The following is a 16,468-nucleotide window of genomic DNA, read 5'->3' on the forward strand; positions in this document are numbered from 1 at the left end:
CTCAAAGATGTCAGCCCTCATTAACCAACTGTGAACTTCATTTCATTCACTTCCATCCACACAACTCTTCACCTAACTCACCTGGGTATCTCCAACTTGAGATTTCTCTCTCCACCATCCATGGTTCTTCTCCTTGTTCCAATTTGTGGATCACAGCAGGCTTGACGGTTTTATATCCTGTCAATGAGAAATGATAAGGGATTTGGACCTAGCTACTTGGGCTTCAGGTCCTTTGAACTCTCAGCTTCATCAGGGACTGCCTGATAAAGGTGCTCATTTGTACCTTAAAAAGAGGTTTTTTAAACAAACGTGTAGCCATATCTCCCCAAAGATTGTCAGTTGTCATCAACTGAGACTCAGAGCCACACTAGTAAAAGTATTTCAGAGGGCTGGCAATTTGGAGCAACTGAGAAAGGAAAAGCAGTCAACCAGGCGCAAACCAATCAACACTGGGAAATGGTCCTCACCCACTGAGATGAGGTTGATATAGTTCTCCAGCATCACGTCCCGGTACAGATCCCTCTGGGAAGGGTCCAGATACCGCCACTCCTCCTGGGTGAAATTCACAGCCACGTCCTTGAATGTTACTGGTCTCTGTAACAACACATTGCTATTCCAACTAAAATGATCTATAATGCATAAAATGGAAAAAAATGCATGGCAACTTGTTTCTAACCATGTTCATTAGTTGACAATGCTTCCCAAAATTTAGTCCCACTTCGTTTTTGGAGATATTACACTAAACTGGTCTCATTCTGTTTCTCCAGCACTGTGCTTTGATGCCTGTTTGTCTAGATTTATGTTCCATTTTGTGCATGACACAAAACTCATATTTGAAATACTTTATACTTGTGAAATAATTACCCATTAGGCCATTCATTTAATAATAAGTCATTAAACAAATATTTACTGAGTACCCACTACATGTCCAGAACTGACTGTCCTAAATGCAAAGGATCAAATATTGGAAGCTGATCCAATTTGCCAATATGTCAAGCCATAGAAAAAATGCTTACTCAGTGTCAAAAGTTATACAATGAGAAGGCACTGTTCAAACCGCTCTTGATAAGCTTTTTCACGAAGAATAAAACACTTTAATTCTCAATGTTTTAAATTACAGTGTACTAAATATTTGTTTTTATTATTTTTCATTTCCCTATACTTGTATAACCAAGAGAGGATTCAATGTTTTGACAAAAAAGTTTAAGGTCACAGAATAATTGTAACCAATGGGGAAAATCTCATTGATTATTAAGATTGTTTTGAACTATTTCAGCTCATGTGGTCATTTTTACAATCCTGTACTACTGTTCCTGTATAGCAAAACAAACTAACTTACCTGGGACTTGGTCATTTTCTGTAACCCTTGGGTGAAGGCAGAGATCTATGAAGACAGAGATAGGTTTAAGAGAATGAGCCATGTGAGACCAGGTATGACTTGAAGATTCCAGAATCACTGGTGTAATAAACCCTGACACAGGTGACCATAACAACCCAAACACAGCTGCCTCAACAGTTGGGTTGAAGAAGCCACTGTGGGAGAATTTCCCCCGAGTCCTCCAGAATTCATTGAGAGAAAACCACAGATTTTTGCACTAAGATTTAGCTACAAGGATATCTGTTGTAGCACTTTTTAACATACTTAAAGTTGGAACAAATTAAAGAACTGGTTAGTCAAATAGATATATACCCCCCAAGTAAATGTGTAATCATCAAAAATGATGTTGTCAGAAATTTATCAAAATATAAGTGGTAGTTGATGTACACCCTTCTCTGACCCTCTAGTCATGCACTCTGTGGACTCCAACCAGGGCTCTAGGAATAGAGACAGGCTACAGTTTGAAAGCAGGATGCACCAGTATTGGGTTCTCAGTGGGACCAAGGATCTAGGCAAAGACATCTATAGACTTGGAAATATAGTGTCCACATGGTGAGATCCATTCAACAGTCTGTATGGAATCTGCCTCAGGGGAACTGAGGTGCAGGTCCCTGTGGTTTAAGCTGAGGAGGAGCAGAGTTCAGTCAAATGCTGTGTTTTAGGCTGGGAGACATGTTGTAAAAAGTAGGAGAGTTGGAAACAAATATCTGGGCTTGAATTTACCTCCTGGCTATTTGACCTTGAGCAAGTCACTTCACCTTTCTGAGCCTCAGTAAAATTGGGAATAATACCTGTGTTGTACCAGTGACTTTACCCGCCCACCCCTTTTTAAATTAAGCTAACAAATATATTTTACAAAACAACCTAATGATAATGTAGGGTTATGTGTGTGTGTGTGTGTGTGCGCACACTTACGTCCATGCTAGCTGTTCCCTCTGGCCAGCACACACTTCCACTATTTCATCAAGACTTTCGTCAAATACCAAGGAGGCCTCCCTGTCTACCTAATTTAAAATTAACCCTTCTCCCATTTCCCTTAACCTGATCTACTTTTTCTTTGTGTATAACACATCACCTTCTAGTATACTACATAATTTACTGATTTTATTATGCTTATTGTTTATTGACTATCTCTACTTAACTAAAACTAAAATTTCATAAAGGCAGGGATTTTTGTCTGAATAGTCAATAGCCAGCACCAGGAACAGTGTTTGGCTCATAGATGCTCAAAAAAATAGTCATTGAAAAAAAATACATATGTAGCTATAGTAAGTTTCATAAAACAATGCTTATCCCATGAGATACATATGTGATATTTTACAGTATTTTATTTTTTTAAATGTTCACATACCAGAGTACATACTATAGGATTCCATTTATATGATGTTCTAGAAAGGCAAAATTAAACTGTAGAAAGTGGAAAACTGGTTGTTTCTCAGCATACGGGGGGAATGATTGGGAAGGTTCAGAACTTTCTGGGGGATTAAAATGTTTTGTATTTTGATGGTGTGGTGGTTAAATGGGTGTATACAACAATTTTTACTTTTTTTTTTTTTTAATTTACTTATTTATTTTATTTTTGGCTGTGTTGGGTCTTCGTTTCTGTGTGAGGGCTTTCTCTAGTTGTGGCAAGCGGGGGACACTCTTCATCGCGGTGCGCGGGCCTCTCACCATCGCGGCCTCTCCTGTTGCGGAGCACAGGCTCCAGACGCGCAGGCTCAGCAGTTGTGGCGCACGGGCCTAGTTGCTCCGCGGCATGTGGGATCTTCCCAGACCAGGGCTCGAACCCGTGTCCCCTGCATTAGCAGGCAGATTCTCAACCACTGCGCCACCAGGGAAGCCCAATTTTTACATTTTTATTCTCTGTAAGTTACGTGCAAATTATTCTACGTAAATTATAACCCAACTTTTAAAAAGTACTGGCAAATAAAAATACTAGTCTTTACTAACTGAACAGATTTCATCACCCATACTCACGACCGTACTGGGTTTCAACCCATAATTTGAAAAACTGACCTACGGGGTTGCTGTGGGGTTATAGCTAGACACCTTTGGAAAAGCAGGTAGCATTCCACCGGCAACAATTCAGACCTTCAGTAAAGCTTGGTTCTCTTTCCACACCCCGGAGGGCGCTCCGGTCGTTAACCACTTGTGCGCTCCAGCCACCGGTGGATGCGCTCCGGGTCGCTACACCTGCAGAGCCCCCGCATCGCCCGATCCCCGACCCGCAAGAACGCAGTCCCGGGAGCCCGTCCACCCGGGGCTCACGGACTCGGGCTGGGAAGGGTCACTGTAGCTTTTGACACACGCCGGTCCACGCCTCTACCCCGAAGCCCGGCTGAGCCCTATTATTCCCCACCCCTTCATACCCACGCCATCTTCCTCTGCACGGCGCACCTCCAGCCCCGACCAAGGCCAGCCAGGTGAGGGGCTTAACCTCTCGGGACTCAACCCCGCGCGAGGTCACCACCGTGAGGACTTGGCGGGCACACATGCGCAGAAGAAGCCGCCTCGCGCGGGGCTCGCTGAAGCGTGTTCCCTCCGACTGCAAACTACATCTCCCAGAATGCCCGCGCGGAGGTGCCGCACATGCGCAGCGAGAGGCCAGGCGCGCTTGAGGTGTGGTCCCGGGGCGTTCCACCTAATTCCAGCACTGCGTTTCCCGCCCCGGTCCCCAACCCACTTGCCGGCAAAAGGTCCACTGGGGGATGAGGCACAGGCGCACTGTGCCAGGAATCTTGCGGTGGCGTCCGTACCTACTCCGTTTTAAGAACTCTCCCGGCAGGCTCGGCTTTCACTAGAAATTTGAGGACTTAACTCTGGAATTTGAGTTTGAGCCCAAGGCTTTTCGTTGTGGGCCTGTGAGTATGAAGTTACGACAAAATGGGAAATACATCTTACAGATTTCATTAAAATGCTTGCAAATTGAAGCTAACAGTGGTTGAAGTTAGTACTGACTGAGTGGGATAATTCCGAAGAACACAAACACAAATTTATATTGATTACACAAATATGGTGACCAATAGCTAACTCGTCTGGGTAATATTTAAAGAGAAAAATTTGAAAAAGCTTGGAGACAGAATTCCTCCTCAGGGGAGTTCAATATTAAGAAGGTGTGTTCCCGACCCTTTGGAGTCGGGCCCCAAAAAGGGTCTACTTCAGAAGCAAAAGAAAGCTTTATTCTTTGGTCAAAGAATGGAGACGTGCAAACTGGTGCTGTAGAGCACACGTTCTCCTGGAAGGACCATTAGCGGGGCTACTTTATAGGGTTCTTGTCAGTGGCGGGCGGGGTGGAGATCTCCTGGGTGAGGGGCAGGCGTGTTGCTCACGCACCTCAGACTGAAGTGCCGGGTACAGCGTCTGCACACGACCTGCTGCTGCCGCCGCCATCTTGAATTGAATGTCGTGCGCAGGCTTCTGCTCACCTCAGGCCAGGCTGGGGTGTCCAGCACAGCGCTTCTGCTCTGGGAGCTCTAATGCGATGGGTTAGGTGCAAGGCCTCTGCACACGGCCCTCTACAGGCCAGTGAAACTAGACTAAGCACAAAAGAAGAGGTTAGACCTTATCACTTAGATTCCATCTTATTTTCCCCAGGGGACACTAGTGGCCTTTGCCAGTGGCAAATCCCCCCTCTTTCTTTTGACCTGCCCCTCATTCTTGACGGGTGCTGAGGGGCGAGGCTCTGTCTTCTGCAACTGCTTCCTGCCGAGTTTGGGTGTTGTCATAACCCCAGGTGGAGGAGCACAACTTCTCCCCTGCTGCCTTGAGATATGTTTGATTGTTGACTGGCCTCAGACCTGACTTTGTATCCCTTAGCGACCACCATTTGAAGTTTTATAGATTCTAATCTTTTGGAGACAAAGGACACCAGACAATTTAAACTACATGGCCCAAATATCAGCAAGAGGACAATGGTTCTTAAGGGGCCCAGAAAACGTAGAAACCAAGGATGCTGGGGAGGGCTTGTTTTACCCTGCTCCAAAATTTGTTCGGCCAGATTAGGCTGGCTGGCTTCTGTTAGCCAAGTTGGTTTTTCTAGTAGTCTGTCTGCACTTTCTTCAATCAGGCCACTTGCACTGATGTAAAAAGCAACATATTGTATTGACGTGCACAGACCCCCTCCCTGGTCAGCCAACAGATAATCTAGGGCAATCCAGTTATCCTAAAATCCCTATTGCTTGGCATATACAGTTACTTACCTTTTGCCTTTTTTCGGAAAAGAAGTTTTAGGTTGGAGAGAGGTTCACAAGAGTAGTGTGGAGCGGGGGGGTGGGGGATGGTGTCTGTTGTCTTGGGTTATTTCTCCAGAGGTTGGGGCTCAGGAGCCCTCTTCATTCGAGTGTGGTGTACCCACGGAGTGATCCCCTGCAACTTCAGGGCAGAATGGGTGGTTAGGATCACTAAGTGTGGGCCGTTCCACTTAGGAGTGAGCTGATCTCGTGGGCTGCCTGTTTTCCATGTTTATAGGTACACCCACTCTCCTGGCTGGAAGGGATGTAGGGCCAGGTCAGTGTGTGCAGGCCGCTCGTGGTTACCATATTCTGTGAGAGCTTTCATGGTTTCTCCTACTTGGAGAGCTTGAGTTGTTTCATTCCAAGGGGGTTAAGGTGTCCCTTCTTGGGCTTGGGGAATGGATCTACCATTCATGAGTTCAGATGCATTTAAGTTTAACTTATCCACACCGGGGGCTAACCACATGTAGAGCAGAGCAGTCAGAAGAACCTTAATCCAGTTTTCTTGACAGGCTGAGTGGAAGGTCCATTTTATGCCCAGGGCACTCACTATCCCCTTCGTCACTTGAGACACAAATGCTGGATCATTATCATTTTGTAGGGATCCTGGGAGCCCAAACCTGGGGATTATTTCTTTTAGTAATGCCTTAGTCACTTCAGCTGCCCTTCCAGTTCTAGTGGGGAATGCTTATATCTGAAATTGTCCGGAACTCTCAGTGTGACAGTGAAATCAATCTGTCAGTGTTCTCCAGGGTCTGTCCCTCTGGTTTGAATGGGTCTTATCTGGGGGCCTCTGGGGGCTCTGGTGTTGGGGTTATTTATTGCACCAATGGGGCAGGTCTCAACTACCCAACCGATTATGTTTTTCATGCCTGGGGTCACCATGATCTCAACCAGCTAATTATCTAGGACTTCCCTCCCACAGTGAGATCCTTAATGGTCCTCCCTGATGGCTTGGCAAGCTACAGTTTGGGGCATTGACTAGCCACCCATGACTCCCCAAATCCCTGTTGAAGCCCCGTTTTGGGGTTTTGTCTAATATTTCTTTTGTGTAGATTGGGGAATAATTGGATGGATCTGACCTTCATAGTATGAAGGGTAGTTGCCAAGTTACTGGTTCTAGGGCCACCTTTTTGGCAGTTGTTTCCCATTATCCTCTGCATCCTCCTTTTGGTGACCCCAGCAATGAATCATTGCCACCTTTTTTGGAATCTGTACTGCTTCTGAGAGTTTCAGTGTGCTTTAGCCATGTACCACTTGTTTATTCTCTGCAGTAAGCATAACTCTTTCCCTCCAAATAGCCCTGTGTCTGTGTAGGGTGGCATATGCATACCAGGAATCTGTATAAATATTTAAGGCCTTCCCTGTCCTGAGCTCTAAGGCTTGGGTGAAGGCCATCAGTTTCACCTTTTGGGCTGAAGTCCCTGGGGGTAGGCCTCTTCATTCTATGACTTGGGTCTGGGAGGTTATTGCATATCCCACCAGGCTTTTTTCCTCCCTCATAAAACTACTCCTCTTCAGCGTTTGGGAGAGGCTTGATTCCTAGGTTGGTGTAACTGGGATAGACTGTGTCTATTGTTTCTATACACTCATGTTCTAAGGGCCCTGTTTCTGTAGGTAGTAAGATGGCAGGATTTAATGTACGACAGGTTTGACAGGTTTTTTGTTTTGTCTTGTTTTGTTTTTTGGCTGCGCAGCGCCCCAGTGAAAGTGCTGACTCCTAACCACTGGACCACCAGGGAAGTCCCAGTGTACGACAGGTTTTCATAGTAACCACTAAGGTGTCCAAAAGTGTAGCCTGGACTTGAATTGACCTGGGGGATAGCATTCTGTTCCCTTAGGGCTTACTAATGCTTGAAACTGGTGTGGAGTTCATATGGTGATTGGCTGTCCAAACATTAACTTCTCAACCTCCTTTAGCAGGGTTGCAGTAGCTACTACTGCCTGTAGGCAAGGAGACCATCCCTTAGCAGTTTGATCTAATTGTTTAGATCTGTCCAGGGAAGTTTGTCCTCAGCCATTAACATTACCATCTTGTGCCACCTGTCTAGGGGAATGCCAATCTCCAGTTTGTCTCCCATTAGGTGGATAGTAACTCCCAATTTATGTAAGGTATCCCTTCCTATCAGGGATATAGGACATTTGGGAATGTGTAGGAAGGAATGGGTGACGTGTTTGTCCAATTTGCATTTTAATGGCTCTATGAATGCCCGTTCTTGGGCCTTCCCTGATACTCCCATAATTTTACAACTCTTATGACTGAGTGCCTAATCCGGTGTTCAGAACTGAGAAAGTGGCACCAGCGTTGACTAAGAATTCAACAGACTTTTCCCCAATGTCCAGTCTCAGACGGGGCTCCTCGGGGGTCAGTTGGAGTGCTGGCTTAGGAGCCCCTGGCCCCATTATTCTTCATCTATTTGGACCATCTGCCTTCGAGGGTTGTGGCCGGGTTCTGCCATTTCCATCCGCCTTGGGGGGCGCTGACGGCATTGTCTCTTCTAGTGTCCCTCTTGTTTACATATGGCACACTGATTGGGTCCTAGTTTCCTTGACTTGCTGTACCTTGGTGGAGGCTGGGGATCACTCCTCAGGTCAAGAATCTCCGTGGGTAGTTAGTTCAAATTCCCATGCCATCTGGTTGACACTGAAGGGCAACAACCAGTAGGTGGGCTTGCCTCCGGGCCTTTTTATCCTCTATATTTTGGTTTTTAAACACCCAGTAGGCAACCTCAGCAAGGTGAGAGGTACATCTAATGTCGGGGGCACTTTGGGCCAGTTGACAGGTTTCTTTTCTGCTGCCTAGATTCCTTTAGGAGTGATCTGTCCAGTCGAATTCAATGGCCACTATTTTCAACTCAGCGTTGATGTCTTTTCGAGAGACCAAAAACAAATCAAAAAACCCTTTTATTTACTTAGAAGTATTTGTCTGTCTCATCCTTGACTCTTAAATTTAATTCTCCATATGTGCTTTTATTCCCCTCCTCCACCATGCCCAATCCCAAATTCTTTTTTTCATCTTTTGCAGTTTGCACTGTTTTAGTTATTTACTTCCCTAATCCAGATGTGGATATGTCTTTACATCTTTTATTAAAATACGAGTCTTTTTTGGTGATGTCTGGGTCATGCTGTCATTCGTATTAAAAATGTTCTCGTTTTCATTATCTGAACTCTTAGAAAACATGGTCATAATATTCACACTGTTAGAAATTAAACTAGTACTATATCAGTACAAAGCACCACAGTTAATCCACAGACAAGGCCATAGACTAATTATTAAAGCTTATGATTGCAATGCATTTAAATTGTACACTTAAATTGTATCACTCCGGAGTGATGCAACAGTGGATAAACCATTTTTGTAAACTGCAAATCATGACTGCCAGCATCAACAGCCAAGGGAAAAAGTGTTTCCCACTTGAGAGGAAAACAGTGTTGCTTACACCTTTACTTTTGGGGCCACGCTATGGGTTTTGTACTTATTCTCCAACTTTCCCCAGCCATCCTCCCAAAGCAGGACTTTTAAGTCCCTGGGAGGGATTTCCTGGGGCAGTTCCAGGCAAAACTTTATGGTGGGTCACTCCACCTCAGTCTTCTCCTTTCATTTCTCCTTTTTTCTGTCTGTCAATCCCCCCTTCTCCTTCATTCTCCTTTGCCTCTGTCCTCAGTCTCTCACTCTCAGTCCCTCATTCTCCCCACTTTTGTCCTCTAGTCTCCATTCTCTGTTCTTATGCCTTATGTCTTTTTGTCCCTTAGGCTTCCTTTCTCTTTTCCTCAGTTTCTCCTTTATTTTGTGTTTCAGTCTCCTCTTCCCTGTGTCAATTTTCTTTTTTTAAAAAAATAATTTTATTGAAGTAATATTGTGGTAGTTTGTGCCTTACAGCAAAGCAGCAAAGTGATTCAGTTATTCAGTATATATATATATATATATATATATATATATACACACATACACATAGATACTCTTTTTCCTATTCTTTTCCATTATGGTTTATTACAGGATATTGAATATAGTTCCCTATGCTCTACAGTAGGACCTTGTTGTTTATCCATCAATTTTCCTTTTTTTCTTCAATCACCCCCTGCGATTTATTACCATAATTGTAATTTCCCCTAGGAGGATTCCCTATAATAATTAGCATAAGTAACTGTTCATGCCCCTCTCCGCTGCCCAAGTCTTCCATCACTTTTGCCGCTCTCCTACACTGGAATCTCCTGGACCATTTACCAGACCTTTTCAGTAGACTCTCCTACGAAAGGATTGCACCATTCCAAATTCCTCTTACACCAGTTACAGTCTTCCAGTAAAGTACTGTCCTACTGCAGATTCTTCCCCAATCCTGTAAAGTCTCTCTGCAATAGCTTCTACCTTACCCATTTGTATAATTCTCCTTTTTGTCATCTTTTCCCCCTCCCCTCGCTGCCGCGGTGGTACAGCCCAGCCTCAGGTTCCGAATAAACCGAATTCCTCTGCTTGTACGGAACTGGCCGGCCTCTCAAGATGGCGGCTCCCACTGAGACACAGCGCATGGGGGCGGCCATATTGCCTCCTGAACAAAGCCGCCCAGGGTGTGGAGCGGGCAAAACTGCCCGGTACGGAACAGCGCAGGCCCGGGAGCCTCGTGCTTTGCTCACCCAGACAGGAAGCGGGAGAGTTCGCCGCTATGAATGTGACGTCCGTACTGGGATAAGCTGTGGCAGGCGTTTTGGGACCTGATAATCGAGCTGGGGGTCAGAAGGGAGATTTATGGGTTGAGACCTGAGGAAGACTGAAATTGTTAGTGGGGCGGGGGCCCATGAGGGTCAGTAATTGAAGGTCTCTGGGGTCAGTGATGGGGAGTCTCTAGGATGAGTGTTGGGTATGTATGTGGATCAGTCATAGGGAGAGCTGTGATATTTGTGGGTCAGGGATGGCGGGCCTGTGCGCTGATGAGGTATCCGTGTGGCCAGGGATTTGTGGACCTATATGGCCAGTGCTGTGATGGGAGTGGGGGTGGAGGTGCTCTTTGAGATTTCTGATTTCTGCACCTGGTGATTCAGTGATTTCTAGAGGTTATTAATGGGGCCCAGAGCTGATAAAGGTTAGTCCCAGTTTACTGGGAAATGCCTCACTTTACAGTCTGTGTAGGTCAGAGGCTGCTCCCAAGTTGAAGCCCCTCCTCAGATGTTTTTTCAAGCCACCATCTCCTTCCATCACTCATATCCTCACAGAAGAAAACATCCTTTGAATGTAAGACCAAACAAATCTAAAGGGACAGGATTATTACTGTCAATTCCATCGAGCCAAAGACTACCAGGAACACCCTGTAGTTGAATAAGTTGGGTTTACTGCTCTTGCATCTAGTTAGGAACACGTACACAGTGGGGAGCCTTAAGGGTGTCTCGGTAAGAGGGTGTTAGAAAGCACTTGTTTATAGGATTTGGCCTTGTGTTAGGTGACTTTGAGGAGGGTGTAGGGAATGGGCCTTGCTCTGAATTGGATGTTGTCAGGAAGTGGGGTAATTCAGTGAGTGGGAATTTTAATAAATCTTATCTAGAGAGAAGAATGACTAGATTGAAACTAAAGCTGTGATAGGTAAAGTAGCAATCCTTCATGTTAGTTGGGAGAGGGGGATGTTTGGTGTTTTGTGAACTGGAGAATGTTGATGTTTTGTCTGTGTTCAGGTACGATTTAAGGGAGGTGTTGTTTTTGTCTTGATCTGTCCTGGTCAGCGAGTGGCCTGTCTGATGTAGGTGTTTCTTGTAATTGTTCGTGTTAAATAGGAGAGTTGTGAGTGCCAGGCCAGTTCTCAGATAGGAAGGGCTGCTTTTTCTCTTTCTCATGTAAGATTTGATTTCAGCCCTGCCTCTTCCTCAGTTTATTGCAGTCCTACATTCTGTTCAACAAACATTTATTAGATGCCTGCTGTTTACTTGTTGCAGAGCTGGGCGTTCAGAGATGAGCATGACTATTTGATTGCTTTCTTCCAGATTTATTTTGACAAAGCCTGGGATACCCTATATGAAACAGTCTTCCTATCATGAGAGCACTCACTTCCTCTAAATGAGTTCAGCCCATGTCTGCATGACCCATCCTGGGACTGAGAAGATTACCAGGTAACTAACTATCTTGCTGCATTGTGGTACGTTCATGTTTAACAGTAGTTCCAACCTATAACTATTTTTTTTTTTAATATGGACAACTGCACTATTAAAAATCAGCAATAAAATTTTAAACAGGAAACATCTTAAAATTAACAAAATCAACAATTTTAATCCATGAATACTGACTTGGCAAGAGAATTTGCCAAGTTAGGGGAAAATATGAAAGAGCTCTTAGGATTTTACTGGCTGCTTCTGTTTAGGGAATATGGGAATGCATATTCCCTAAACAGAAGCAGTTTTCTACTTCGCCATTCCCATTCTTGTTGCCACAGATCTGCTCCATCTTCAGTTAAATCTTTACATATATATCCATGATGATTGTCTTATGGTAGTTCTGCATATAGAACAACAAATATAATTGCTGGTCCAAAGGGGAACAATAAGGTGTTAGTAAGTCAACAGAAGACATATCAGCATTCATCCAATTAAAAATGCACCTTGTCCAAGTTCTATGTGATCATATTGTAATCACAAGAGGACTTCCTTCACGTGGTGGTTCGGTAAGGACTCTTCCGTAAGGACCAAATGACCTTCTTCTACAGGGTGGCCTGTTACCACCTGACTTCTGGTGGTAGTGTTTCTAGACTGGTGAATGTCAGCTCTGGCTTCAGGAGGCTCCATTCTATCTCCTAGTCCTGATTCCTCAGACCTTTTCCCTTTTGGAAGAGAAGCAGAAGATGACCAAGTCTCAGGTGAGTTGCTTGCTTACTTTGTACTTGATTTCCATACAATGAAATAGAAAAGAGTGGAAAGTCAAAAATTAGGATTAGGGAAAATGTACAGAGAACAAAAGATAAAGACTTGAAAAGAGTTACTATGTAATATGCAGATTATATATTTTGAAACCACGTGAAACCACTATTAAACTATAGTTCATATATATATATATATATATATATATTATATATAAATTTCGAGAGGACAGAGTGGAAAGTTAGAGGATATCATATACATGATTTGCATTCTCTACAAAGAGAAATCAGTTGAATTTTCAATGAAAAGAAAATATTTCCTGCTACTAGGACTAAAAGAAATTTTTTTGGCGGGATCTTCCTATAGGTAATGTCCTGACCTATACTCCTGTCTAAATGTACCATTTGTTGAATAATCCACGTACTTGAAGTGGATGCTGCCTTGATTAAATTTCCATTTGTGATTAGGTCTCTTTTGCTTTCCTGTTCTCTTGCTGTGTTTGACTCTTTCTGCTGAAGATAGATCTTTACATCATTTTTCTCAATAGGCATAATGTAGAACTGGGAATGTAGTTTTTTATACTATGGTAAAAATGATGAGAATGATCAATTCAGATTGAACAGGAGCATGTTATTACAGGGTCCAGTGTCATTTGAGGATGTGGCTATAGATTTCACCCAGGAGGAGTGGCAGCAACTGGACCCTGCTCAGAGGACCCTGTACAGGGATGTGATGCTGGAGAACTACAGCCACCTGGTCTCAGTGGGTAAGGATGGCTTCCCGACACAACTCAGAGTTAGCCAATCCATTGCCTCTCACTGGAATTTGACTGAGTTGGGTGGGTTCTTGACCTACTTGTGACTTTTTGCTCTCTTTCTTCTCTCCAGTGGAAGGTCATTACTGTGCTGAGGGCCAGCTGGACAACTTCATTGTAGGGCTCCTAAAACTGCACCTTTTCTTCTTTCTTCAGTGTAGTCAACTCAATTCCTCAATTTTTTTTTAATCATAGGGTATCCAGTTTCCAAACCAGGTGTCATATCTAAGTTGGAACAAGGAGAAGAGCCATGGATCATGAAGAGAGAGGTATCAAATTGGATCTATCCAGGTGAAAATCTGGAAGATGGAAGACAAAGGAAGTGAAATATCAGTTTGTTTTTGTTTTTAATTGGTTGGCAACTAAGACTTACATTTCCACCCAGATTGATGACTCCTATTCCTTCTTGCTCCTGTGCTGTGCATGTAGTAGGTGTTCAACAACTAGTTAATTCAGTAGTAGTGAGCCATGTACAGAACAGAAATTTCTTATTGATCCACTCAACAGTTATATCTTTAGTACCTTTCTAAAAGATATTCAGACAATAGAAGGCAAATGCTTTTCAGGAACATAGGTTATACATAGAAAGACAAGACATCAAGATTTATAGCTGTATAAAATTGCATGTCCAATATAGTTACTGCTTCAGGGGTTCAGTGAAAATTATAGTCTAAAGAGATGTGGCATAATTTAAGAAGCCATTTTTCAAAGCATCAACCAGCTACTTTGAAGCATATCTGAAGTGTGGTTTAGGCAGAAGGAGGAAGGTGAGGGCAAGCTCTAGGAAAGGACATGTACAAATCCTTGGAGTTAGAAATCGACATGGCTTTTCTGATAGAAATTTTCTAGGCTTACTTGACTTTAATAAAAGATATTTATTGGGGAATACTGGAATATAAATTTGGTTACATATTGTGAATACAGCTATGTTTCACTAGCTGTACCCTGAAATTTTCTGTTATTATTATTATTATTATTATTATTTTAATTGATATATCCTGTATTACATTTAATTTTTATTTATTTATTTATTTATTTATGGCTGTGTTGGGTCTTCGCTTCTGTGCGAGGGCTTTCTCTAGCTGTGGCAAGCGGGGGCCACTCCTCATCGCGGTGCGCGGGCCTCTCACCATCACGGCCTCTCCTGTTGCGGAGCACAGGCTCCAGACACGCAGGCTCAGCAATTGTGGCTCACGGGCCCAGCCGCTCCGCGGCATGTGGGATCCTCCCAGACCAGGGCTCGAACCCGTGTGCCCTGCATTGGCAGGCAGACTCTCAACCACTGTGCCACCAGGGAAGCCCTGTTATTATTTTTTTTAAGCAGCTTTGAGATATAACTCATATGCCATAGAGTTCACCCATTTAAAGTCAGCAGTGGTTTTTAGGATATTCACAGATTTGTGCAACTGTCACCACAGTCAATTTTAAGACAGTTTTATCACCTCTAAAAGAAACCCTATACCCTTTGGCTATCACACCCCTTCTTCCCATCTCCCCAGCCCTAAGCAATCACTAATCTGCTTTCCGTCTGTATTGATTTGCCTTATTATTGATATTTCATATAAATGTATTCATATAATATGTGGTCTTTTGTGACTGCCTTCTTTCACTTAGCATAATGTTTTCAAGGTTCATCCACATTTTAGCATGTATCAGTACTTCATTCCTTTTTTGGCTGAATAATATTACATTGTATTGATATACTACATTTTGTTAATTCATTCATCAGTTGTTGGATATTTGGCTTGTTTCCACCTTTTGGCTACATGAATAATGCTACTGTTAACATTCATGTACAAGTTTTTGTATAGACATCTTTTTTTTTCCTTTGGTGTGTACCTAGGAGTAGAATTGCTGGGTAATATAGCAACTCTATGTTGAACCAAAACGGTCCCTGAAGACTAATTAGGTTGAGCATTTTTTCATGTGCTTATTGGCCATTTATGTATTTTCTTTGGAGAAATGTCTATTCAGATCACTTGTCCCTTTTTTTTTGAAGTATAGTTAACTTACAATATTATCTTAGTTTCAAGTGTACAACATAGTGATTCAACATTTTAATGGATTATACTCCTTTTAAAGTTATTACAAAATAATAGCTATATTTTCCTGTGCTGTACAATATATCCTTGTTGTTTATTTATCTTATACATAGTAGTTTGTATCTCTTAATCCCCTATCCCTATCTTGCCCCCCATCCATTTTTGAATTGAGTTGTTTGTCTTTTATTATTGAATTATAAGAGCTCTTTATATTAAGTTCCTATATAGAAGTTTTATATAAAGTTTGTTATATAGATATAATTCTTTGTATAGAATTCTTATTTGATATAAATCTTTTATCAGATAAATGATTTGCACATACTTCCTCCCATGTTTTCTTTTTACTTTCTTGATTGTATCCTTTGAAGCACAAGAGTTTTTAATTCTTTTTTAAATTTTTAAAAAGTTTTAGCTGCATTGGGTCTTCATTGCTGAGCGCGGGCTTTCTCTAGTTGCGGTGAGTGGGGGCTACTCTTCGAGCGGGAGCTACTCTTGGTTGCGGCGCGCAGGCTTCTCATTACGGTGGCTTCTCTCGTTGCGGAGCACAGGCTCTAGGTGCCCAGGCTTCAGTAGTTGCAGCATGTGGACTCAGTAGTTGTGGCACGTGGGCTCAGTAGTTGTGGCTCGTGGGCTTTACAGTGCAGGCTCAGTAGTTGTGGTGCATGGGCTTAGTTTCCCTGCGGCATGTGGGATCTTCCCAGACCAGGGATCGAACCTATGTCCCCTGCATTGGCAGGCAGATTCTTAACCACTGCACCACCACGGAAGTCCCAAGAGTTTTTAATTTTGATGAAGTATAGTTTATCTATTTTTTTGTTGTTGTTTGTGCTTTGGTGTCATATCCAAGAATCCATTGCCAAATCCAATGTCATGAAGATTTACCCCTATGTTTTTTTCCTAAGAGTATTGTACTTTTAGCTCTCACATTTAGGTCTTTGATCTGATATTTTGAGTTAATTTTTGCATATGGTGTGGGGTAAGGGTCCAACTTCATTCTTTTGCCTGTGGTAATCCAGTTGTTCCAGCACCATTTATTGAAAAGACTCTCCTTTTCCCATTGAATGGTCTTGGTACCCTTGCCAAAGATCAATTGGCCATAAATGAAAGGGTTTATTTCTGGACTGTCTATACTATTCTGTTGATCTATATATCTGTTCTTATGCCAATA

At 43.1% G+C, this 16,468-nt stretch overlaps 2 protein-coding genes across 26 annotated transcripts in view; one reads left to right on the top strand and one right to left on the bottom strand.

The window, feature by feature from the left end:
* LOC309657496 (zinc finger protein 300-like) overlaps positions 1-3,908 on the bottom strand; it is a 28,603-nt gene extending 24,695 nt beyond the window's left edge. For 9 of the 11 annotated variants that reach the window (XR_014261824.1, XR_014261825.1, XR_014261826.1 and 6 more), the window contains exons 1-4: positions 3,748-3,908; positions 1,340-1,384; positions 468-594; positions 82-177 (exon numbers count right to left, since the gene is read on the bottom strand). Coding sequence is in view for 7 of the 11 variants with exons in the window: in XM_082455056.1 (XP_082311182.1) it covers positions 82-177; positions 468-594; positions 1,340-1,384; positions 3,748-3,756 (277 nt within the window). In the remaining 4 variants the exon portion in view is untranslated. The other 2 variants (XR_014261827.1, XM_082455057.1) reach the window with 2 other exon arrangements.
* A 106-nt stretch (positions 3,909-4,014) lies between these two features.
* LOC309657492 (zinc finger protein 300-like) overlaps positions 4,015-16,468 on the top strand; it is a 47,578-nt gene continuing 35,124 nt past the window's right edge. For 4 of the 15 annotated variants that reach the window (XM_082455039.1, XM_082455038.1, XM_082455037.1 and 1 more), the window contains exons 1-5: positions 10,348-10,837; positions 11,578-11,703; positions 12,294-12,443; positions 13,084-13,210; positions 13,454-13,549. In XM_082455039.1, coding sequence (XP_082311165.1) covers positions 12,429-12,443; positions 13,084-13,210; positions 13,454-13,549 — 238 coding nt within the window. In that variant the 5' untranslated portion in view covers positions 10,348-10,837; positions 11,578-11,703; positions 12,294-12,428. The other 11 variants (XM_082455046.1, XM_082455045.1, XM_082455044.1 and 8 more) reach the window with 11 other exon arrangements.

Source organism: Balaenoptera physalus (assembly GCF_965194825.1).
Source record: "Balaenoptera physalus genome assembly, chromosome: 3".
Classification (NCBI taxonomy): Eukaryota; Metazoa; Chordata; class Mammalia; order Artiodactyla; family Balaenopteridae; genus Balaenoptera; species Balaenoptera physalus.